Source organism: Polyergus mexicanus, unplaced genomic scaffold, assembly GCF_030449975.1.
Source record: "Polyergus mexicanus isolate NDT 795.1 unplaced genomic scaffold, iyPolMexi1.0 SCAF_21, whole genome shotgun sequence".
Classification (NCBI taxonomy): Eukaryota; Metazoa; Arthropoda; class Insecta; order Hymenoptera; family Formicidae; genus Polyergus; species Polyergus mexicanus.
The window spans coordinates 458,246-484,098 of record NW_027223341.1 but is presented as its reverse complement, the minus strand read 5'-3'; the positions used below and the strand labels follow the sequence as shown (position 1 = coordinate 484,098).

At 29.2% G+C, this 25,853-nt stretch overlaps 1 protein-coding gene across 4 annotated transcripts in view; it reads right to left on the bottom strand.

Annotated features, from left to right (window-relative positions):
• Positions 1 to 25,853, bottom strand: part of Unc-13-4a (BAI1 associated protein 3) — a 66,516-nt gene that overhangs the window by 24,660 nt on the left and 16,003 nt on the right. For all 4 annotated transcript variants that reach the window (XM_070311941.1, XM_070311937.1, XM_070311940.1 and 1 more), the window contains exons 2-3: positions 17,186 to 17,797; positions 15,382 to 15,620 (exon numbers count right to left, since the gene is read on the bottom strand). In XM_070311941.1, coding sequence (XP_070168042.1) covers positions 15,382 to 15,620; positions 17,186 to 17,389 — 443 coding nt within the window. In that variant the 5' untranslated portion in view covers positions 17,390 to 17,797. The remainder of the gene's footprint in view (positions 1 to 15,381; positions 15,621 to 17,185; positions 17,798 to 25,853) is intronic.

Here is a 25,853-nt window from a genome sequence, read left to right as displayed (position 1 = left end):
CTTGTTATGCGCTCACAGTTTTTTTTCGTAAGCTATAGATTTAAAATTCCATAGATTTGTAAGATTATGTTCTTATTAAATATATGTTAAATTTATGTTACGATATATTTTTAGATTTATATATGTGTATGTGTTTTGCGCGCTTTGGTTTATAATTTCAATTATCTATATTATATTAATAAAGTAATTTAAAAAAATTTACAATTTTTTCAATTCAATTTTATTCATTTAAGAATGTGTTTCGTTCATAATTCGATATATTATTAAAAGCTTATATATAAATAAAAATTATTGATAAATGTAATACTATATAAACTTGTAATTTAAGACAACGCGGATAATAATTTCGGCTTGAATGCTCAGGTGTACAATGTTTCTTGGATTTCGCAAATTGCTATAGAATTTAATAGAGCTGAAAATAGAATAGATTAAATCAAATGTGTCGCCAATGCAATATGTACAACGTTTTACGTCTCTGAAATAATCTTAATCTTGTCCGTGCCGAGTCGAATCCACTGACGAGAGAGGAAATAAGTGAGCGCACGTCTTCGTTACGGTGGACGGTCAGCCTCGATATCGTATTTCAAGAGCGCGTCTCTTCATCCAGCTTGTTAAGCGCGCCCCACTGCGCTAATTTATACAAAGCGGCAGGGCCGTATATTCCGACGGAATACGGTATTAATAAACGGCTCTTGCGCATATCTCGGGAGGCCATCGGGAGCGGTTTTAAGCTCCTGACGTATATATGTGTCTTTTGCCGCGGATGACGTTTCTCGATATCGTGGGCGGCTGAAGCTGGATTTAATTCTGCTCTCTGTCCCTTTCGTCCTTCAAATTAGCTTTCGACGATCATGGCACGTCGATGATATGTTTTAATGATATTTCAGAAGAATCAGGAGATCGAGGACGCACGATAAAAGTCAATCAGGTTGTGCAAATGAATTTTAATTTTTAAGAATATTAAAAAAAAAAAATAGAGTAAAGAGAGCTCATGATTGTTGCAATAAATAAAACGTAAAACAAGTATATGTATTCCGGCTAGATTTGTTGCATTCTTTCTTTTTGCGAGAAGCAAAAAACAATTTTTGCCATTTGAGAAATAAACGTGGAGCAATAATAGATAAAAAAGTAAATCGGAGCGAAATAGTGCTGGTCGAAGGACTTTTTGTTAAGCAATTAGCAGTTCGCGGAAAACAAATTACTCTTAACAAACAATTCTCGCAACAGTACAATGTTACAAGCACATTTCCTACGAATTATTACAAAAAAATAATTTCTTCATAACGACGCAATGCCTGCAATCTTTCGCGGATTATTGAAAAGAAAAAAGATATTATTAACGCATCGTATTATTCAACGACGTCATTTAAAAATAATAAGCAGACATTAGATTCTTCTCTCGCGTGTAAATAATAATAAAAAATTATATAGCAAGTTGCACGAGACAAGTAAAAATATAACTGGAACGTGCGAGTTCTTCATTTCTACTTGATCGCTTACGCAAACATTTGCATTTTATGAGAAATAAATAATATAAACAGATAAACAGATTATAAATATTATAAACAAATAAAAGATATATAAACAGATCTATTTCTGTTCTTTTATAGCATTCTTAGTAATATTATTTTGAATTTATATAGATACATATTTTATATTTTTTATTGCTTCATATAGGAAGCTTTGTTTTTTATCTTGCACACACACATTTGTAATATTTTATAATATTTTTATAACGTTATTTTTATAAGGTTGGGTTAAAATATAATATTAATGCTGAAAAGAAATTTTTACGTTTATACACATTACTTTAAACAAACTCTCATTAATATTTTTTAATAGAATTTTTTCATCGAGATTCTCTTTCTTCAATGATCGAATTAAGTCGGTGGTAGCGACAAGTGTTAGGTAATCGATATTTCGTTCCTTTGAATGGCATTTCTTCCTTTAATTCAAAGTTTTTTATGGAATCTCTCTTAAGACGTAGATCGTTATCGAGATCGTCATGAAGGAATCTCTCTCGGGAGAAAGAAGCATATATTGTTATTAAGATTAAAAGCTGTATAACTACATCTTGCATTTGATTCTCTCCAGAATTCACCTGTCGCGATCATATTGAGATTGTGCTTAAATCATAAAACAGTACGTTAAATTTTTTGTTTCAATATTGTAAACTTTTAAAAAACTTTTTTCAACTTCTATAATATTCTTTACTCTTTATCTTATTATTATATACAATTATCTCAAAATATAGTCAAAATGTTTTTATGATATTTATAATTGAAGAAGTGGATTATAGAGAGAAAGAAAGATAAAGGAAAAGAGAGAAGAAGAGAATAACTATCTTTTATTAGAAATAATATAATTAAATTTAAATTTAAAGAGAGCTGATTTATTTGAATAATAGCTAAACAATTTTTCTTTAATAAGAAAGAAGAGAGTTAAAATAGATGACATCATATTGTAACTGGCCTTCTTTTACAATAAAAGCATTATCTCTCATTCCCATCGCGCTGCATTGGGTGGTTTTCCTGAATTCTATTAATAAATTTACTCTGCGGCATTTCTTCTTGCTTTGTCAAAGGCAAAGCCTTTGACGTTCCTCTCATCAACCGGGTATTTTATTCGTTCTCTTCGTTGTTAATTTGGTCGCCCTTTTACTTCTCCTGCTTTCCCGCTCCCTCCCGATTGATCGATTTAATATCCTTCCTTACACCTGCTCGTACTTTCTCCCTGCGCGAATCCCAATTTTCCACCCTTCACTCGGCCCCAAAGGAAAAAAAAGACGAGAAATTTTACGCGGTCGTGACGACGAGCTTACCCTCGTGGAGATATTAAAAGTATCTTGGGGGACCTTGGTTATTTCACCTGGATGACTTCTGGAAATCGAGGCAAACTATCGCGTCGAAACTTTACAAGCAACCTTTTATCGAGCCTAACAACTTATCCTACCGTAGAGCAGAAGTCTTACCTTAAAATCAGGGGATTAATTTTTTCCGGTGGCGCAATAAAAATTTTTTTTTTCTCGTAACAAAATTTCATATGATACTTAGAAATATTATAGGAGACATTGGAAAATTATTTATCATAAAGTTATTTTGTATTTATAAAAAATGAAAATAAAAAATTTTAAATATTTTAAAGGTACAATAAAATCAAGAAATTATTATATCTTAATATTTTTTTTAAGCCTAGAATAATGCTTAGAAACATTTACATTCGAATATTTTATAGTTTCAAAGTATACGTGAACTCTGAAGGAGACTGTTACATACTACATATGTAATATGACATAAAATTAGAAATCATATGTTTTTAAATCTTACCTATTTTCACCTAAAAAAATATCTCTTTACCAGAAAGAGGATGTTTTTTTCACAATTTAGATGTCTACTCACAAACTTCCTTCAAAGAAAATTCGCACAAATCACCCAATTTATCGTGATACTGTCGATAAAAACTTTTTTTTTTGACAGGATCTTATCCTAAAAATGGAAATATTCATCGAAGGTATATAGGGACTCTCGAGAGATCGGAGGGTCACGTCCGTTTAACATTGCCTTTCATATAAGTTCCTTTATCTTGCCGGACGTGTTGCCATATATTTCTTAAGACTGCCTTTATCCACGTACCATTACTTCCATTAAGGTAGCTAGATTTTCGATGCTGTCCCTATGGGGTAAACCGCCGGTGGTCGACATCGATCAGGGCGCTATGTGTATCATGCTGATGAACAATGTATGGCATCATATCGACGCTGGCTATTCGCACCCTATAGTGAAAGCCATACGATCGACTTCGCTAACACAACTTCTCATTTATTTATAAAATATATATCACAATGAAATATATGACGTCCATCTCTTTTCATACACACTTGACAGCCCGTACTAATTTATTTCCTGCTGATAACGCACAGCAAAAGATATTTGTATGTAACAATATGTGTCTCTTTCTTCTTGCTTGTTTTAGTAAATAAAATAAAATGTCGACGTGAAACTTTTGAGTTAAAGCCTATGTACTCACATAGTTGTTGAAAAGAATATAAATATAAAATAATAATTATTTAATTAACTGTATGTACAAAAATTAATATACAAAAACTTGAGAAAGAACTATTGCGTATGAAAAGTTTCTTCGTCTCGTTACAAATAAAACAATTGTTACAGATAGTAAAAAAATAGAAAAAATAATTTTTTTAAAACATAATTTAGATATTGCTCTCCCCGCTCTTAAAATATATTTCAATCTCCAGTTATATGCCTTACTTTGTTTAAATAGCTATTCATTTCTTACATCAATATATAATACTGATAAGATCGTGAAGATCAAAAAGAAAAATTTTATTTTATTCTTTTTGATAACACACACACCTGCATATATATGCACAATGCGTATGTCGATCTGATAATACTTCCAGCAATACTCTGCGGATTTGTGAAGCGCGAAAAAGTTACGCTTCGCTGCTCTCGAAGATGATTTAAAGAACTCTTACTATCGCGTTTTATACATCGTGGAATTCTGCAAAAGCACTTTGTAGAAGCAACTAGCTATCCTTTATCGATGCATTAAGACGGTTCATGCTACTTTTCTCGACAAAATGTACGGTCGTCAAAGAAACTATTTTCGCCGTTCGTTAGCGTACGTGATCACTTCGATGTAATGCTTTATTTCTACCGTTGCTATTTATTTCTACCTTACAATATCTATTACGGATATTGATGCAATGAAGCAGCGCATAATAGCATTAAAATTTTATTAAAGATAAGGTCTGACAAAGTAGAAAGAAATAAAGAACGATTAGACTTTAATGTAAAAATTATTCATTGATTTACACTTTCTTTATTTCACGTGTTTTAATATAATCTCTACTATTACTTTTAATTATAAAAAAATAGTTTCTCTCTTTTATACTTTATCATTCTACATTGCTAGCTTCTAATTTTATTCAAATTCCAAATTTATTTCGTTATTGTTCTATGTTGTTGTAATAATAGACATATTATAATGATAATCTACAAAGGAGGAAAAAGAGAAAAATTATTTTTAATATAATAAAATGCGACTAAAACGCGATATAAATGCATTAATTTCTTGCATATTTAATTCTATTTTTAAACTCGCCGACTAAAATGTATTGTAATAGATTTATAAAATACAAAATCTTTTGATTTCAATTTATTTATAATACTTTCTATTTTACTCGAGAAAATAATATATATATTTGCCTGATAAGTATAAATATATTTGTCTAATTAATTAGAAATAAAGAATGGAGATTACTGTATCATGATAAAATTTTGCAGGAATTATGTACAGTAAATAAATAAGGATAAAATATAAGAGATAAAAATTTGTTATTCAATAACGATGCTGTGTTGTGTGTGTGTGTGTGTGTGTGGGTGTGTATGTGTATCAGCTGTCATTACAATTACTGAGAGAATCTTAGGAATCGGGACTAAAATCTGCTGGAAAAAGACTCCATGTGTAATGCAATAGCCGTAAAATAGGATGCTATAAAGAATCATACAGGCGAATGCTACTCTTTCCTTTCCGATATTTTCCTAGCATGTTAAACATGGTCGCTTTTATGTTCTACCAACAAACGCGACACTTGTTGGCTCTCTTTTGCATAGGATCGTACTCTAAATGCTAAATTTACACAATCTGTATAACGCAAATAATGCAAGCGAGAGATGAGAGAAATTGCACTGCGCTTGTTAACTAATTATAAATAAAGTGATATATAAATGTGACTATTAAAAGATATTATTAAAATCGATTTCCAAATTAAATATTATAAAACGTGCGTTGTAAAATAATATCGTTGTAAAATTATTGTAATAAATTTGTAAAAATTTATAAACATTAAATAATAATAATAAAAATAATAATAAAGTATTAATTTTTGAAATATTTTATAGTAAACAATATAAATACATAGAATAATATTATTAAAATATTCTGTGCTAACAATAATTAGATCTAAAATTTCTGTAAAAAAGAACTGGTAAAAAAAACTTGTAAAATTTCAACTACTACAAATATTTATTTGCAGCAGTTATCCTAAATTTAACCACAATCAATATTGTCTTGCGTGGTCAAAACATTTTTTTATCTCTTTGAAATAGATACCTTGTATTGAAAAATTTTGGGTCTCGATATCTCGTAATTGGCCGCTTAGGAAATTAATGCGAAATAAAATTAGTATCTCCGTTGAAATGCTCTTTAAGGAATTTGATTCGCTCAGTTAAAGTCCTTACTTGCCTCAAAATCAGCTAACCTTGATACGATTTGCCCCATAATTTGCTCCAGCGAGATCAGAGCAAAAGCTTTATTCGTAGTAAATATTTTATGGCGGTTGTTGGAAAGTGAAATAACCTTTGCATTATGCCCGTCGTAATAATCTTTGATGTATAGAAAGTCTGTAATTTTCTTACCGAACCTTACATTACATAAGTCGACATTAACTCTTTATAAAAAATTGTCGTAATATATTGTATGTATATATATATATATACTTCATTACAAATTTATTATTAGCAAGATATAAATTAAGAATATACTATTTAAATAAATGCAGGATTGCGTGTCAAACTCAAATTATTTTATTACGGCGTGATAGCTTTAAAACTACTAAGTTTTATAAAGAAATGTACTACGGGCTTTTATAAAATAATTATATTTATTAACTAAAAAGAATAAAAAAAGAGAATGCTAACGTTTAACTTTTAGGATATGATAAATATGCCTTAATGTATAATAGCGTTAAAATGAGCTTTATTATAAATTAACAAAACAATATTAATTTTCTATACATTTGTAAGATTTATTTGTTAAAAGTTTTTTTTTTCAATCATTAATAACATAAATATTTTAAAACAATATTGACATATTAATTCTGTCATTTTTATTATAGAAAAGCTTTTTTTCTTTTTAATACAAAAGATATCGTTCTGTTCACCAAATGCAAATATTCCATATAAATATGTATATTTAAGGAAAATTTTATTCGTTGTAACATTTCGTAAATAGTGACAGTTGTCAATTATGTTGCATTTAGGATCGTCACAATGCTCCTTGACAATCACGAGGACCTTTCATCGGCACGCTGGTAGCAACCCAGTTTCCAATACTAATCGCCAACAACGGCTTTATCCTTGAAGAGCCTTTTAACAACAATCTGACGACCCTTGAACTTTAGTCAAGTTGCAGAAAGCGTTTGAATTAGACAGATTAAAATTGCTATAATTCCGCTAGTGACACATTTTAATTTTACATATTACAGATATACACAATACAAAAAAAAAGCAGCTCAGATACTCACACATTAAATCGCAGCTTAAAAAAATGTTTGAAAATGAAAACAGATAAACATTAAATCGATAATATTGAGTTCTTGAATAATGATTATATTACACTATTTTCATATAAAAAGCAATTCTTTCTAAAATAAATGTATTAGAATGTGCATAGTGTTTAATTTATATTTTTATATCCACATCTCAATTTTGATAAAAATATATAAGCATCTAAAAACGATGTCAAGATAACCTACATCAACTAAGAAGAGGAAGTTTGAGTTTATCTCGTTTTCAAGGACCGTAATGTCCCATTTTATGGACAGAATGGATTTCCGTATAAGACGCTTTTTGTTAAAATTTTATCAAGCTTTACGAGCGTTCCCCGTCTACATAAGGCATCGCGGAAAATCGTCGCATAAACGATAAATGCACCGTAAAAGTACGGGGGTCGACTCTTTAAAAGTCTTTTCAGAAAGTTTTTTTTATGATGTGATATGATCGTGCTACAAAATTAATTCGCTATTCCGGAGTTGCGACGGGGCTATTTTCGATGGTCATTTTCGTACCTATTACGGACCACTTCCGGGTGTTTTTCACTTTTACCAACGTCCGCCAGTTACTTGTCATTTTACGTCTTGTTTGTAATTTCATCCATGCTGCTATTTTGCCTCTCTCTTTCCATTTACTCTGCCTCGCAGTTACATGACGCAAGTTAAAGAGCGACGTTCATATAAATTATTATCGATCGGAAATTATGGCGGCGAGTCCATTAGAAGCTTCGATGCACGTTAGTATATGAAGTAGCTTTCTCTCGTAATAAGCTCAAGATGTTTATTGCTAAAATTCGATAATTCAAAATAGTAGAAATTTAAAAGATTTTAATATAAGGATTGATGTTAAAGAAAAATCAGAAAAATGAATGCAAAATATGCAACTGTCTTATAAATATCCGTAAAAACAAATAAAACTTTAGAAATATAAAAAATAAAAAACATGAGAATTGAATATTGGAAACAAATATCCTAAGAATTAAATTAAATACTCAAATATTTAAAAGAGTCCAGATGTTACAAATATTTAATAAATCTATCAAATTAAATCAAGATCTTTTTTATAATGTCTCTTTTTTTATTAAATTCTCTTAATTGTTCCTTTTTTTATAACAAGAAATCTTTTCAAATCCTTTGAACTTCTAGTAAATATTTTTAAGAAAAAAAGAACTCCTAAAACTTTTAATATATACGAACACGTTCTATCCATATCCGTCTTCATTTTCCTTAGGCTTTCGGCAATTTACGAGCAGCCTTAATGTGATTATGGCCACAACATAGTATATCGATAGACGTTTCTTCAGCTTGTCGTAAATTTTCATTAACTGCAAAGTTTTCTAGAGTAAGCTTGCATTGCTTGCAAACGCAACTTTCTTGTGCAATCATCTAAAATATAATACATGAATCTTTAATTCAATAAAAAATTATTGTAGAATAATGTGTCTGAATTAATTGGCATTTTTTTTTATTAATAATTTTGATATTTAAAAATTTTGATATTTTGATTTTTAATTTATTTTTAAAAAATTTATCTATTTACGTATGTTAGTTATATTTAATATAAAATTATTTAAAAAAATAATAAATAGAATTAACGATAAAATATATTTTCAAATGAAAATGGAATTAAATATTTATTCAATTAATCTTGAGAAAAATACTGATAATAAATTTCAACTAAAATGAGATAAAAATATGATAATATAATTAACTGTAAGAATTTTGCTTCAATCTTGAGAGATTAAATTGACAAATGAGTACGAATTGACGGTATAAATCGCACGGTTTCGACGGTTTAAATTCACACCACGTTGTGGCCCTAATTGCAAATTAGACAAGCGCCGATATTGCTTTGGCGGATCACTATAGCTTTAAACTTTAAATTATTAAAATATCGTTTTAAAACAAAGTTCGTACAATCGCGAAACAAACTATTGACGATAAAGAATAAAATAAATTTTATAAAAATGAGAAGATGAGAATTCTCTATTCATATTCAATGTTTTTAAAATAAAATACACGTAGTACGAATATTGACTTGCGCTGCTAATTTCAACAATGTGTTTTCAACAGTAATATAGTTTCTGCATTTTAAAATATAAAAAGACAAGAGAGATCTGGACAACAATAACAGACGTAAAACAAAGTTAGGCAAATACCATATGACATTTTGTTCTAAAACATACACAAGGGAAGAATACATAATATACAAATATACAATATTTCTTTGATAAATGGTCTTTTGTTGTGCATTTACATTTGCACGCATTTCAGAAATTATTATGTTCCTAATATGTTTGCTTGTATTTCGGAATATATCATTATATATATATATATATATATAGTCAATATTTCTTACAATAGAAGAAAAAATATTTATTTTATAAAATTCTTATTGTACGAATTTAATAGAATAATGATATATGCGTTGTATTATGTTAATATTGATATCAAAAGGTGTAACGTACAATTTGTGGTGTAATGAGTTCACAATTCGCTTGTTATAATGTTTGACAGTATTTAATTACTTGGATTATATTTACATATTGTCCAATATTGATTTCAATGAGCGTTAATTTCCCATAAACGTTCTCTCCATTAATTGGCGACAAAAGAGCATTTTATATGACTGTTGCAATACCGTCGCGTGTTAGTATTTAATCTCTATTATTATTATGAAAATAACATATATGTCAATAAACATCTCAATATAGTGATTTTATGTTAAAGATGTATTTTGCATAAATTTTAATACATATATATGTAAAAAAATTTACGTGTTTCTCTCTATTCTGTAAAAAAAATTCTGTTAAAACGTAAAATGATAAACAACATGTTTAAAAAACGTAAAATATTAAAAAACATTTTTAAACACTAACATGCATAGATAAACAACCGAAATAACCGATAAATACCGACAATTGTGATATTAAACTGATCGAACAGTTAACACAAGAAATTGTCGATTAAACAAGAGGTATGTTGTATCAATGTACACCTGTGTTCTCGAACGGATCGATAAATACATGCTCGAGCACAATTAGATAAGGTTCGATCTCTCGTAGAGAAGGTTACAAGCTTGTTTACAATCGAGTAACGAATAGAAAAGAGATAACTATCGGCTTATGTCTTTATCTGCAAAAAAAAAAAAACATTAACGCGCATCGCTATGTCCGTGTAAATTTATATAATGTTCGTTTATCCCTCAAAATCCTACCACCATCGAAGGACTCTTCTAACATGAAAAGCTTTTCTCGAAACAACTTAATTAAATTTTGCTGACAGAATAGATTTTTGTAACTAATCTTTCTTGTGAGTGCTTTTTTATATCGTATGCTAAAGAAGAAATATATGTATAATTCGAAATGTACAATTCGTTTAAAATAATTACTCTCCAAATTACTAAAAAATTTAAAAAGTCTAAAGTGTTTAGTTATTTCTGAAAAATTATAATATTTTTAAAAATTTATTTCAAGTTTATTTTTTTTGTATTGAACAAGAAAAATAAAAATTTATTAGAGTTTTAAGAATATTTTTTATGCAACAAAAAAAATTAAATAATAGATTTTCATGAGATAAGAACATATCTTGACATAAATATTTCATCGCATGATAATTCTTGTAAAATAAACAAATTTTTTAAATATGGATTCTAATAAGAAATGTTTTAAAATTAAAGAGTTTTTTTCTAAAGTCTAAAACTTCCGTTTAATTTGCATCTCAATCGGGATTCTATGAAAAAAATAATAAATAAACAGTTTTATTTTCCATGACCTCTCTTGAGGAAAAGCTAGACAAACGTCACAAGGATCGATGTTCTTTGCAATAATAAGCAAATTTATCAAGATACAATCATTGGAGAAAAATATCCTGATTTGTGAAATTTTATACGTTTTATTTAAATTCGCTTAAACTCATTTGATATAGTTTTTTGTCATTTGTTTCTAAATCTTTTTAAAGTATGCAAATAATCAATAAATTTAATTCTGTTGCAGAGATTTTATAGGCTCTAAAAGAACTTACAATATTTGCGAAGCTAAAAGCAGAAACTATAAACGTTCGAGTAAGAAAAGATTTAAATATTTAACAAGAAACCGATCTAGTCACATAGAGATATAAAATTTTAATTTACAAAATATAATGAGAAAACTCAGAATATTATAAGAATTTAAAAACGCAAAGTATATAATTAAATTAAAAACACTCGTAAATGTAAAGTCTTATAATCATAAATATGAACTATCAGACATAAAATCTTTAGCTAACTATGACACATAAACTTTAGTTAATTTAACATATTGATACAATTATTATATAATTGATCGATATCGATTATAATATATGTTATGATAAAAAACAAAATTAAAATTGTATTAGATCTACATTAAAGATTTATTATATAATGCTTTTATTTGACACTTCACTTATTAAGATTCTTTTCAATGCAACATCTTAAAGAAATTTCAACTTTTAGATTGCATTCACATTGTTATGTAATAGCTAAAAGTCGTGTAATAAATGTCAGATATAAACTTACTGTTAATTATAACGGAGAATTAGAATCCAACAGTTTAAGAAAGTAAAATTAATGAAGAGAGGCATATAAATGCAGCACAAAATACTTCTTGCATACAAAATGAGATACGAAGTAAATTGGTCGGTTGCCAAATGCTAAATCACAGATTAAATCCTTGTTGAAGGGAGATGAAATGCAAGTGTCGTAAGAAGCAATATGCTGCTATTGACAGCATATTTGTAAGACATCTTGCATTATACATAAAACATAGTCTCTTGTATTTCCGTATTTCGAAAAAGGATGGAAATTTCACGAGCAAATACGAAACAAAATAATGTTATGTCAGCGAAGCAGTACAAATGTCGTCTTTCATTACAATGTAATACGCTTTCTATTTCCTGCCTTCATGCGGGTTCTTCGTCAGTGTCATTAACATTGATTAAATTACACCTGCTGTGTTTAATTTCATTTGCCAGTCTCAAGTAAGTAGTCTCACCGGGGGACATGTCATTTTATCTAGGACGACGAGCGATCTTTTATTAAGAATAAGCTGGGGAGTGACTAGCATTGTAATCCGATATATTGTTACTGTTTAATTACTGTTAGCAGTTATTGCGTTAGTATAGTTAGTATACATGGATCTATGTACATGTCAAAGTATACTATTAATTTTTATTTTGTTTAATTTAAATGTATTACTCTGATTAACGTTTCTGAAGATCTTGAAAACGTTGCGACACACATATCGATACGAGAATATCATATCCCTGCGCAAAATGAGCGAAATTTCGTAAAACCGGAATTCAGTAAACGACGAACAGCTTTTGTTGATCTGAAGTCAGTTTCGTGGGATCCCGGGCCTCGAGAACGCTTGTACAAAGGATGTCATGCTGGAAGAGTAGCAGCCTTTGATTACGGCGGCTTCTACCGACCTCACGAGCGAATTGAGGTCACCGAATGGCCAGACCTCGATATATCTTTTCCCTTTGACGAAAGGGTTCTCGGATTCGGGAACAAATGATAGGTTCTTTTCACCGATCGCTTTGAAAATCGCTGCAATTTTTTACAATGCACACGATAAAAATTCACGATAAAAATCATTTCTTTGTTGTCGCATCATCTAAAAAATATTTACACAAACGGATAAATAAAATTTTGTTTTTATTCTCTGTCGAGATTCACTTTTTATAACTTTATATATGCATTCTCACGATCTATTCGTCAAATTTAGAAATATGCCACCTCTACAAATCATATTTACAGCAGCTGTATTTTATAAATATTGATAAAAAAATTAAAATAATATTTATTGCTACAGTGATAAAATATTTCTACTTTATATGTATGTATAATATATATATATATATATGTTTGCACACATTCTATATTAAGTACTTCAACATTTCTCAACAGTTGTTGATACATCGTTTTTGCGTAAAAGAATAATTTAAAACTTTTCATCAAAAAAATATATTTAATGCAGATAATAATTTAATGAAAGATAAATAAATTTTTTTGACTTAACAAACAAATTTATAATAAATAAATTTTTTTTAGAGTGTCGCGGATCCACATTCTCTCTTGTTAAATACTACATAGTCATGAGCTTTCATCTCAGCGAGATTTTGCGCAAATAAATCAGTTTGTGCAGCATTTTGCCGTATGCGGATATATCTTGAGAAAATATAGTACGTGATAAACGCGCACACAGCGCAGATTTGCAATAAAAGAGCGTGAGCTACGTCAACTTTACGCGCTTTTGTTGCATAATAAAAAAGAGAAGAAGAAGTTGTTGTGTATAAAGTTTAAAGGAGAACGAGTTAAGATGTTTATTACTCCTACTTGTTCCTGCCTGGAAGCAATCGTGATAATAAACTTTGCATATAGAATTCCGCGAGAAAGAAATAAAATATGATGAAAAAATGAATAAAAAAATATGGTAAAACAATGAATAAAAAAATATTTTATTCGTATAATCGTTGTTGATCGAGTTCATTCGAGTGACGTATATCACGTTGCCAAATTTCATGAATAATACATTTTACGCAATAAAGCACAAAGTAAACCTCTGTCAAACTTTTCATAAAATTTAAATTGAAATGCCTTTGTAAAATAAATTTCTAGCTTTGTAAAATTTTTTATAACATTTAATATGAATGTATAGAGAGAAAGAAAAAGAGAGAGAAAAAATATATATATAATATATTATAATAATTTTAAAGGAAGATATAATGTTGTGTTTATTTACTCTTAGAAAATAGATAAAATAAAGATTAATTATTTTGATATTATCATTTACCATTTTATCATGCATTTTTACTAAGCAAACTAAAAGTATTTATTATCTAAACGTGTGATATTATTATTGATTTTTCCTGCATAAAAATAATTAATCAAGTGACTATTGGCTTACAGAGATCACAATGAAAATCTAGTTATTGTGTTGATTGTGAATCTATTTATAATTCCATGGACCAGGAGTTTTCCAGTTTTATATGAGAATATGTCACGCGAGAAGAAATTCAACCTGATAGAAGCGCTCACCGAGAGAGTAGAAGAGGAAAGGAAAAAAAAAAGGATATGGGTTTTAAAAAGAGATTAACTATTCGTTGAATAATCGATTGTGTCTACACATATGCAACGAACCAACTTCGAAAAATTCACGAAGCGTAACAGCGGTCTTATTAAAAGTGTATTCGCCGCAATGCGCACAAGAAAAATTTCAAGAAGAAAATATCACTACTTCATGCTTTTCTCCCATGAGGACGTAGTTAATCGAAAAGCTTAGCGCACAGTGCCGACGTAACCCGATTAAAACGTTGAATGGCTAGAGACAGTGTCTTACCGGAAATCCGATTGAGTGCGTTTGAAACTGCATCAAGAGCATTCCGGATATTTAGTCGAGATTCGACGACTAAACAATCGAATGAAATTATTTGCTCGAGCTCGCGAAAGAGAATCGCTATCGAGCTTTAAGAAAAGCAAGCTTCGAAATATCACTACGTTTTATAAATTAGAATAATTTGATAAAACTGAGTTGCGTTGGTCGCATTTGTCCTTCGAGAGTCTGTAATTCGAATTCTGTAATTAATCTAATATAATTAATCAGTTGCATTAATTATGGTAGTTGTATCGTCCCATATTGTCATTAAGATCGTATTAATTGCATTGGTACTCTGATAACTTAAATTAAACCTATTCTTCTTAAAAAAAAATCTATATATTGTATCTGTATATATAATATTGTCCGAGTTCTCAATGTAAATTTACCACATTATGTTTCTTAGTATCGTTTCATTATTAACTACTGTTGTAATTAAGCATCGTTCTCATTATTATCAATAACGGATTCATATTATGCTGTGTGAATATTGTTCTTACCTATTCATGCTTTCGAACATACAGCAGTTCGTATTTCTTGCGATATATTTGATATAAGAGACCGGAAACATGACGAAATTATATATCTCTTGGCGCTGCAAAATGCGTGCTCGTTGCTCAGACAACTTACCCGGAAGTGGCCTGTATGTCGACCTCCGGCCAGGATGGTCTACGACGGCAGAACATAAGAGGCGGTCGATCGCTGGATCCGCCGCTTCGACGAAAAGACCCGACTCGCCTCGGCGATGTAGCGCCACTTCCTGTCGCAGGGTGCACAGTCAATCCCGGAGCGGAAGTGCACTCGAGAGTGCGTCTACGTGTCGAGAGAGAGCGCGTATGCGATGTGACGGTTCCTGGCGGTGGCACAACCTAAAGGAAAAAAATGAACAAGCCAAGTTAGTTTAGAAAAACAGCGTATAAGAAAAAACGACGGATATGCGCTAAGAGATTAGATACGTTTAAGCATTATTTAGCTTCAACAATGCGTTTTTAATTCTAAGAATGTCTAATGTTTTACATAAGTAATGATGATGATAATAATAATGGGTAGTAACCTCTGTTATTCAATTTAATTCATAAGTATTATAATTAAAAATCAAGCATCAACTTAAAAATTTAAGAAAAATAATAAAAATGAGTAAATATTATATTTATATAACGAGAAAATAATTGGGTATTAAAACTAAGAGCAACTCTTTTTTTACATAAAAATCATTTATCCATTTTTAATGTAATTCTCATTTAACGAACACATTAATTTAAACGTCAATATACCAATAATCGTATTGTTAGAAATGTTCTTTTTTATTGATATCGGTAGGTCATTTTTATATATATGTATTGACATAAAAGTTAATAAATTCTCATTTATTCGTTCATTCAACAAATAATGCATTTATTTGCTTGTTTGCAGCGATACGTCATTATACATTCAATAGAACAATGCATCATTGATAATATTTGCTCAAATATGTTTACGTAATAATATCTCCCATGCTTATTATAAAATATCCCTCTATTGCATTATACATAAAATCGATAACTATGTATAATGCGTTTTTAAAATTCTTTCTGATATACAAAAATTTAATATTATCCTAATATGTATATATATATTAAAAAGGAAAATAATATCGCAAGATTAAATTTTTTATATTTGTATAAATTAGCACTGATGTAACAGATAGTCAATTGCTCTTTGCTTCAGGTGCACATCGATAATCAATGAATTGAGTTTTTTATTACATGGATAATAACGGTCGCACTTTCTCGGATTATAACATATCCTCTTTAATGTCGTTTTTTTTTTTAATTCTTTAATCAGGAGAAACTGTCGTCTTGTAGTCAATTTGATTTTTATAAGGAGTTAATTTTGATTTCACTCAATTAGATTTTCTCTTAAGATTTAGTGTTAAAATTTATCTCATTATTTAGTCAGAAAATTGGCTCAATTATTCAATTGTACGATGGAAAGTCTTGATTATTGAAAAAAATGCGAAATATATTTACAATAAAAAAGAATAAAAATTATTACGTTCTACTAATTATACCAAACTCCTGCTCTTCAATGTGATTATAGATATGATGACAGAAAGATGCTTGTTCATTATCAATATAGTCGTTTAACGTGATCGAGAAAAATAATTTAATTATATATAATTTATACTGATTTGCGCGCTATTATTTCCCTAAAAATTGTATAAATTTATAATTATGCATTAGTCTGATTTTGTACTGCGTAATCGTTGATTAGTTTTGTCACAATATCATTTTATTACAATAATGTAAAAATTTTATTTTTGTTTTGTATTAAAAATTAGAATCTTTAATGCGAGAAAAAGATAACATATAGATTAAAAAAATTTGATTAATTTGTTTAACGAGATATTCTGCTTGATCGCTTATGCTGCCATACGTCTATTTTAATCGCGTACCTTGGGAAAACCATGCGGCGTAACTTGAGCAGCGGTGGTACTAGTGTTGGTCGTGGAAGTGACGCTTCCGGTAGAACTGCTCCTTCCGGTTCCGCTGGAATCGCCTTTCGAGTCCTCGCGACTGAACGAGAACCTCTTCGGGCTCAGGCTAAAGCTGGCCACACTATTCGTCACAATCTCCTGCAGGGAATTGAAGAAACTCATTTTTGTCGTTTTCTACGCGTGATGTTTGTCTCGTAGTTCTCTACTTGAATGCTGACGCCGGTCGTTCAGACAATCGCGAATGTCATCGTCGTCTATTATTCAAATTCTCTCGTTCTTGAGGATATCGCGAAACGCCTCGAAATCTACAAGCATCGATCTTGCAAATGATCGATTAGATACTGCTCGTCATGAACGAAAATCCTCCCACCACGAGAACTTTTACGATACTTTCTCGCGTTGCAATATCGATTCTCAACCACGGCCATTTGCGATTTCTCTTCGGTTTCTCTCTGCGTGATTCTTCTAAAAAATTTCTACTTCTCGCAAAAGTCATCGTACTTGGTCGAGTACTCAAAATATCGCATACTCTCGATCTTCCCGCTCGCTTCCTTGACGTAAAGCAATCATCTGTGAAAAATCGAAAGAATCATGATAGTTTTGCACAACATAATACATATTAAGATTAAGAAATTTATAAATTTATATAAATTTTTAAAATAAGAGTATATTATAATATATAAAACTATTATTTTTTTTATTTTATTATATTATTTTGTGGTAAATTTTAATACATGATTACAGAAATTATCTGTATATTATATGATGTGAATAGTTAAAAAGCTACAGTTATAGCCGACTTATTTGCTAAAATGTTACGCAAATACGCTGTTAAAGATATGTCTACACTTTCTAACGCAAAACCTTCTAACTTTTCGAAAACTACGCTTTTAAACTTAAACATATATAGTTATACAAAGCTAACCGTGTGATCAATTGGCAACTATATTTAGCAGCTTATATTTACTTTAGAAGATTCTGGAAAATAATAATAATAACGTATCTTAAAATCATGCAAGTTATATAATTAATCTTACGAATTTCTGTATCTTGATAATTACAAGATTAATGAAAAATAATAAAAATGCAATAATAGTGAGATTATTAAAAATAAGGATTATTAATATTATTATCGAAAAACATTGTTACATTTATACCTTGGTATATCACAAAATATATTTTATTAAAATTATTACTATTTTATTACGAAGGATGTGCTACAACTCAAGTGTTGTAGATCAGGTATCCTGACAACAGCGGATTTTGGATTTGTTCGGAAGTATCCGTCGTGATCCGAGGGACTAAATGACGCGAAGAGGACTTGGTAGGGTGTAATTACGAGATTCGGGGGCGACTTTAGGATTAACTCTCAGGTCAAGCGGGCATCTGTCCATTATATCGTGAGCTGCATGTTAACCGAATTTCATTCGAAACGTCGGGTCCCCGCGATTGAGAGTCGACCGATAGAGGAGGAAGCCGGTAAAGGATTGAGGGGTTGGGCAAATTAATGCGCGACCAGCTGCATTTCCGATGCGATACCGGATGACGGCAAAATACATACACGCGAGCAATGAATCGGTCGGCGGTGCAATTAGTACTATGATTACGTCTGATGAACAATCTTGCGAATCATCCTAAATTTGGATATTCAACCATATGACAAGTGTCTTTTAAATTTTCCATAGTATTAAAAATCTATGGTAAAATTTATATCACATTATCTTGTATATACGAAATGTTGTTGAATCTGCGAGCTTAGATTTAATATAAAACATATTTTGATGACTTTTTGCAGGCAATTTTTATTTAAACGAAATTTGTTTTTTTTTTTAAGTGATTCAATATACATTATTATTTAATTATATACCTTGCGGTCGCTTACAATTCAAAACTACTAATTCTACAGATTTTGTTTAATCAAAAATTGATCTCAAATTGATCAATAAAATTGCCATCATAATTGTTGTAAGCCTTGCGAAATATTACACCCATTATTTTTTTTTACCTAAACACAATTAAAATATTTTGAACACAAGTGTATAAATAAATGCTAATTAATAATTCTATTCATATTAAATTAATGCTAATTGATAATTAGTAATTATATGTACAAAATTTCAATCAAAGTGCATAAGTAAATGTTAATTATTATGTCACTGAAATAATAAAGCTCACATTTAGCAAAACAAAGTAATAAATCAAAGAGCTGACAATTATTTTTTTTTGTACAACTTTTTACTACAATCTTTTTCAATCGGGATTGCTAGATGCGGTGTCGTAAAACAGATTACTATTAATTACGTTTGAATACCTGGCACGAAATGCAGCTTTCACGAACCGAGTATTCGGTTCGTTCAAGCTCCGAAAAATTGTTCCCATAATCTGAAGCGTGATGTTTACGAAATCGCCGATACCGCAAAAGCGTCGAGCTTAAACGGAGTAACGAGCCCTACAGCAAAATAAAATGACATGGCTGGAAGATAAACGCGCAAAGGTAAACACCACTTGACGCGGTAATCCTCAAAGTTACATCGAAATCACGAAAACGTGCCGATGGGTTACACCGTATTGTATTAAAATCAGATCTCGCCGATCGAAATCAGCTGAGTTGACTTGAAAATTAAACATCGTCCCTTCGAAGTGACATCCGCGGGCTTATTAAATTCTGTAAGCCTCTCTCCGCATTTTTACATTTTCGTAGTGTTTGGAAAATATTCATATACATATGATAAATAAACCAGGTTCTGATGATTAAAAGAATAAAATTCTCTAATCGAATATATATTGTTTATATCGCATATAATCAATAAGGAAAAATAATGTAATATTACAAATTTATTATTTTGTTGATACATAAAACATATTGACATATATGTAAATGTTTCTCTATAATAATTATATTCTTTGTATATAAAATATTATATATAAAGAATATATTTACATTATATATAATATGATTTTTTTATACAAATGTTATAAATTACGGCAATATTTCCTATATTTTTTCCTTCAGCTCTTAAGTAAATTACCTTCGTGTCTCTCTGAGAATATTTCATGAATATCCGGTAAAGGAATTCCGATAATAAAAATGAACAAGGATCTGAACAGAAAGAAATAAAAAATGAATAAACTTATTAAAAAAACAATATTAAATATAAGTCATTTAAAATTGCATTCTATTAAAAACCTTTTTTTATAATTCCAAGTTCTAGTCTTTACACAAAGATGTAGAAATATTTAAAATCAATAATTAACATTCGCAAAAAAAATTCAATTTAGATTGTGTAAAATTTGGGAAAAAATATTATATTTTCGCGATATTATTGTGTTAATAACATTGAGAAATATGTACATCAATTTTTTTAACGCTTCTAAAATAAATATTACATCTTTACAATATCATATTTTGAAAAAGTTTACTTCTGCGTAAAGTTTTAATAAAACTACGTCAGTGTAATATATTGTCATAGAAGAGCAAAAAGAAGAAGAGAAAGAAGAAGATAGTAATAAATTCCCCTAAGACAGAACAACAGTTTCTGTTACCGTAACGACTTTTGGAGATCTCGGAGAAGACAACACTCGTTGCGACTCACGAAATCGTTTAACGATCTTTATTGCTTCGACTATCTTTTTATATATGCTCGTAATATTTTATAGGGTTAATTGCTTTCAGAGTTTGCAAGTGTGGTAACGGGCGACTCTCGATGTGACGCACAGGACTCGTTTTTTTTCTCCTTGCTTCTTCAGTTAGAATTTTAATATTGAACCGTTTCTTTAAACTTCTTTACAATTATACAGTTTTCTTTTTTTATTAAAAAAATTTGCAATATTTTATTATTTTATTTATAATAATATTATTTTAACACAGTTATTTGAAAAAAAAAAAAAAAAAAACAGAAATAACTTATATAAACATAATAAATGGTATACAATTATAAGTATACATAAAAAAATAGTGTGCGTATACATAATTTTCGTAAATTATAAGTAAAAAATATTTATACAATTTTTAAGTTATAAAGTACATATACAGGGTTTCCTCAATTTAAATGTATCTTATATAGAAATATCTTATTTTATCACTCGAAATTAACTTATGTAACGTAGAAGGTTGTGCTTATAGTTTTAAATCTATACAATATCTGAAAGAGCAATCGAAAAAAATAAACTATTATTAAAGAATTTTTGACAATCTTACAAAACTTTTAATAAAAATTTCTGTTATTGCATTCTGTTATTATTTACGAATCGCGCTTTGTTTTGATTGATTCTTTCTTCTGTTCACTATGTTCCAGAGCAATAACTGCCTCCGAAACTCGTTTCGCCGGCGCTTAACGTCTCTCGGAAAAAAAATGGCATTTAATCTCGTGCAAAGAGCTACGTAAAATATTTACAATCTAGGTTCCAGTCGTGATTTTTGTTATCAACTTAATTCGCAATCTTGCGTCTCTTATTATCCTAAAAAGTAACGAACATAAAAATTTGGTTTCTTATTTATATTTTGCTATTTAAATTTCTACATAATATAAAATTGAGCGAATATTTCTAAAAAATATTTATATGGTATGTCTGGTTGAACTTAGTTTCTAATACCTTTTTCGCGAAATAGTTGCATTTCAAATCAAATAAATTTAATGAATTTATAATACATCCTTTTGCAAAACAATTGCATTTTAAAATAAATAAATTTAATTGTTATGAGTAAAGTTGTCCACTAATTACGAGATTACACGTTGTCGTCATCACGGAACTTGTAATTGATAAATAAAGTAAATTATAAATAAAGTTATTCAATCTTTGTATTAAAGTAATGACTGATTTGTTTTAGATTTAAAGAATATTGATATTCTTCCTTTGTATGTGCAATATGTGTCCAATAATTTATCAATATATATCACGTCCTGTTAAATTTAATCTAAAATCTGATATGTACGAATATGAATGTTTTCAATATTACATATGATTTAATATAATTCTTTTCATATCCTAGGATTAATTCGAAACGCTAATTGCGCATCGCGAGTTTCTTTAATTAATTTTTATAAAATTACGACGTAAAAATAAGTAAAAAAAGATTTAATAGTTATACGTATATTCGAGCGAAAAACAGTTTACGAGTGCGTAATACGATGATGAGAATTAAAACGGGACAGAATATAATTTCGAGAAACGCGCAATGCAAGTTGATTAACTCGAGGTCGCTCGTTATACAATCTCAGTCTGCATCCGCGCTCATTACCAATACTTTACAGTACAGAAAAGTATTCTTGGCCGAAACTTCCTTATAGAAACAGGCATGTCGGATGTAAAGCACGCACGAACACATTTTCGCGAAACATTTTTTCAAATTGAACGTCACATCGTGTTTGTTGCTCTTATGAGAATTTTGTTTTCGTAATTTATTTAAACTTTGGTTTATAACTTGTCTCTCTTCTCTCTTCTCGCTTGCAATATTTCGTGAAAAGTCAACCTTGCGAGCGAAGCGTTTTGCGAAACAATTTAGACAGATGCCTTTGAAGTTCGTTCATTGAAGATTTTTCTATGAAATGAAAAAAGATCATTACGGAGCGGAGCGAAAGCTTCGGCGTAACCTTACTTGGGCCAATTTCATTAGCCGATCTGTCCGTATCCTTCTCTTTGACGCGAGGATTTGTTCCATTTCAAAAGCAGCCACTAAACATGTCGCGACAGTGATCCTTGATAAAGCATTCAGTTCTTAAAATATTCAAAGCGAAACTAGGCTATGAAAGTGATTTAGCACTTGGAGCTTTAAGTTAAAGTAGCACCGCAGAAGTACACCTAATATCTTATTGTCTTTTTTATAGTCATATTTTTAAATAAATGAATTTACTTATTAATGTTGTTATAAATTTAAATTGCGCAAATAAGTAAAAAGTGAATTTATAAAACTGAAAATCTATAATTTAATCCTGAAATTTATTAAAATTTTACTTTAAATAACACGCGGTTAAAATATTAAAACAAAACTTTCGAGCATAATCCTGTTTATTCAAAGCTTTTATTAAAAGGCAAGAACGTGCAACAAAGTATATGAGCAAATAAAAATGTTGTCTTTATAAAACCTGAAATATTTCACGAAGGAAATAAAAGAAAAATTGAAACACATCTAAAAAAGGCGCGATCTTAAAAACGCAAAATTATGGCGTATTAATGCGATCTCTGGCACGATATATATTAGAAATAGATGCTATAAAGGAGGAGCAGACGAAATAATAAGCCCTGAAATTTTTCTACAATGTAGAGGAGTCTTCTGCAAGAAGAATGACATATAGTTTCATAAGCTAAGTCGGCTGACTCAACTGTGTCTTAAACTACTTTACCATTCCAATATTATTCATGAAAATGTTTAAGTATTATATGCTGAGGTAAATATTAAACTGAATAAATTAGGGCGTTTATAACCAAAAAAGGAGAAATATTCAATATGTTAATCTTAGCACGTAAAGTTTAAGAATACATTTAAAAAGATTATTCATTTACGTTTGTATATAAGATACAGAACATATTCTTGAAACCTGTAAAAAATGTATCTATACGAGATAAACACACGTATAATATATAAAAATGTATACTATAATAAAGTTAGTTTTGCTTGAAAAAGATTTTAATGTGCTATTGTATATGATAATATTCAATAGCACATTAAATTATATACAATTATATACATATAATTATTTCATAAGCTTATTGTATAAGTGATATAAAAATAAAAAAATTTAACATATTTTTTAAATAATTTTTTAACGTAAATTTTATATACTTTTTTTACACGAATCTTGGTGCGCAGTGTTCTTCTTAAAGATAAAAAAGCTTTTTCCGAAAAAATATGTATTCTCGTCATATCTCAACATCGAGATTCGTTGAATATGGATCTTTCTGTAGAATATATATATATATTATATATGCGTATAATTTATTTTTTATTTTCTACTCCATTTCCTTCCTATGCATAAAACAACATCTCTTTTCTTGCGTATCTTATGTATCTTTGCCTGCATTTATGAAGTCAAGAAATCATTTCAGTCAAGACGTCGAAATTTCAGATAATCTTTCGAGCTTTTCGCCGAGTTACGTTACGCAGTTATCACGACAGTATCAATTCAGGCACATAGTATATATTTTATATAAATATTTTTTATATAAATTGAGAATGTTTCCTAAACGTAGTAATTGCACAAATGAAACTTTTAACTTCTTTTTCAATTACAAAAAGTTATTTAATAGTTTTTGTGTGAAAAGTATTGTAATAAATAAATTATATTAAATAAATTATAATAAATAAGTTTATATATATATATATATATGTATAATAAATATAAATAAAAACTATATAATATATTTTATAATAAATATATAAAGTAAAGATATATATAGTATAAGAAAAATTGCTTTCATTTTTTTTTCTTTCTTAATTTCTTAATTGTTTTTATTAATCTTTTTCTTAATTTTGTGTAATTATTTAAATAAAAAGACACGCGCGACACAAAAGTATAAACATCTAATCAATAAATTCGACATTTATTTACATTTTCTGTCCTAATGTGCGTCATTAAAGAACAATATTGATCATCATTTCCTGAAAATTATGTTTGACGTTGACGCATTATAACAATGCTGTTGACATTTCCTTCTATGCATTCAAATGCAAACAATAACACTTTGTCCGCGCGATATTCGATAATAAATGCATATACGCATACCAATATCCATTTTCCCAGCTTGCCTCTGCACAACTAGATACAAATGCCATTTTTTCTGTACGTTTTGCACGTTAAATGTTTTTTAACATTACACAAAATATGAAATTTTTGTGTAAAAAATTACGATGCAATAATATACGATGGCGACTAATCGAAAGTTAATTGTCCGAATTCTGTGTCTCATTTTTTTGTATATATATTTTTTTATATATATTGATCTTTTGTTTTTTTTTAACAAGATATATAAATTAATTATTTGAATTATTTTTTAATGTATATATATATATGTATATAGCTTATCTTATTGTTAATATTTCGTAGAAAATTTATTATACAACGAACAATATATAGTCATATACATAATATTCAATTTTTATTGTCAGTATACTCTCAATATTATGTGTGCCACATACGAGTTCTCTCTACTATAGTAGATTGGAAAAATTGATGCGAATAAATGGTATATACTTTGACTTTGTGCTCTCAATATTATAATAATGTTACTAATACGGGTTATCAACGCACGCAAAAATGCAGAAGCGTACAATATTCTGGCGATGTTGGATTATAGAATGAACTTGTAACGCCAATTTACTTTGTGCGCGTGCAATTCAAGGTGAACAACATTTCCACGTGACTGACTATGAAACTATCGATTCTAACTTTATTATGAGAGATTTACCTAGTTATTTGTTAAAGCGCTGTACTATTGAAGCAAACATGGTTTTAATAGATATATGCATATATGTTTTAGTTTTATACACTATATCTTTTAAATCAAGCGTGTGAAAGCAGAGATTAGATTGTTAGAGACGCAGATACAAAAAATCTACGGTTTAAATCAAAATATCTCTTATCATTGAATTTGCTACATAAGCTTGATAGCTTTATCAATAAAGTGATAA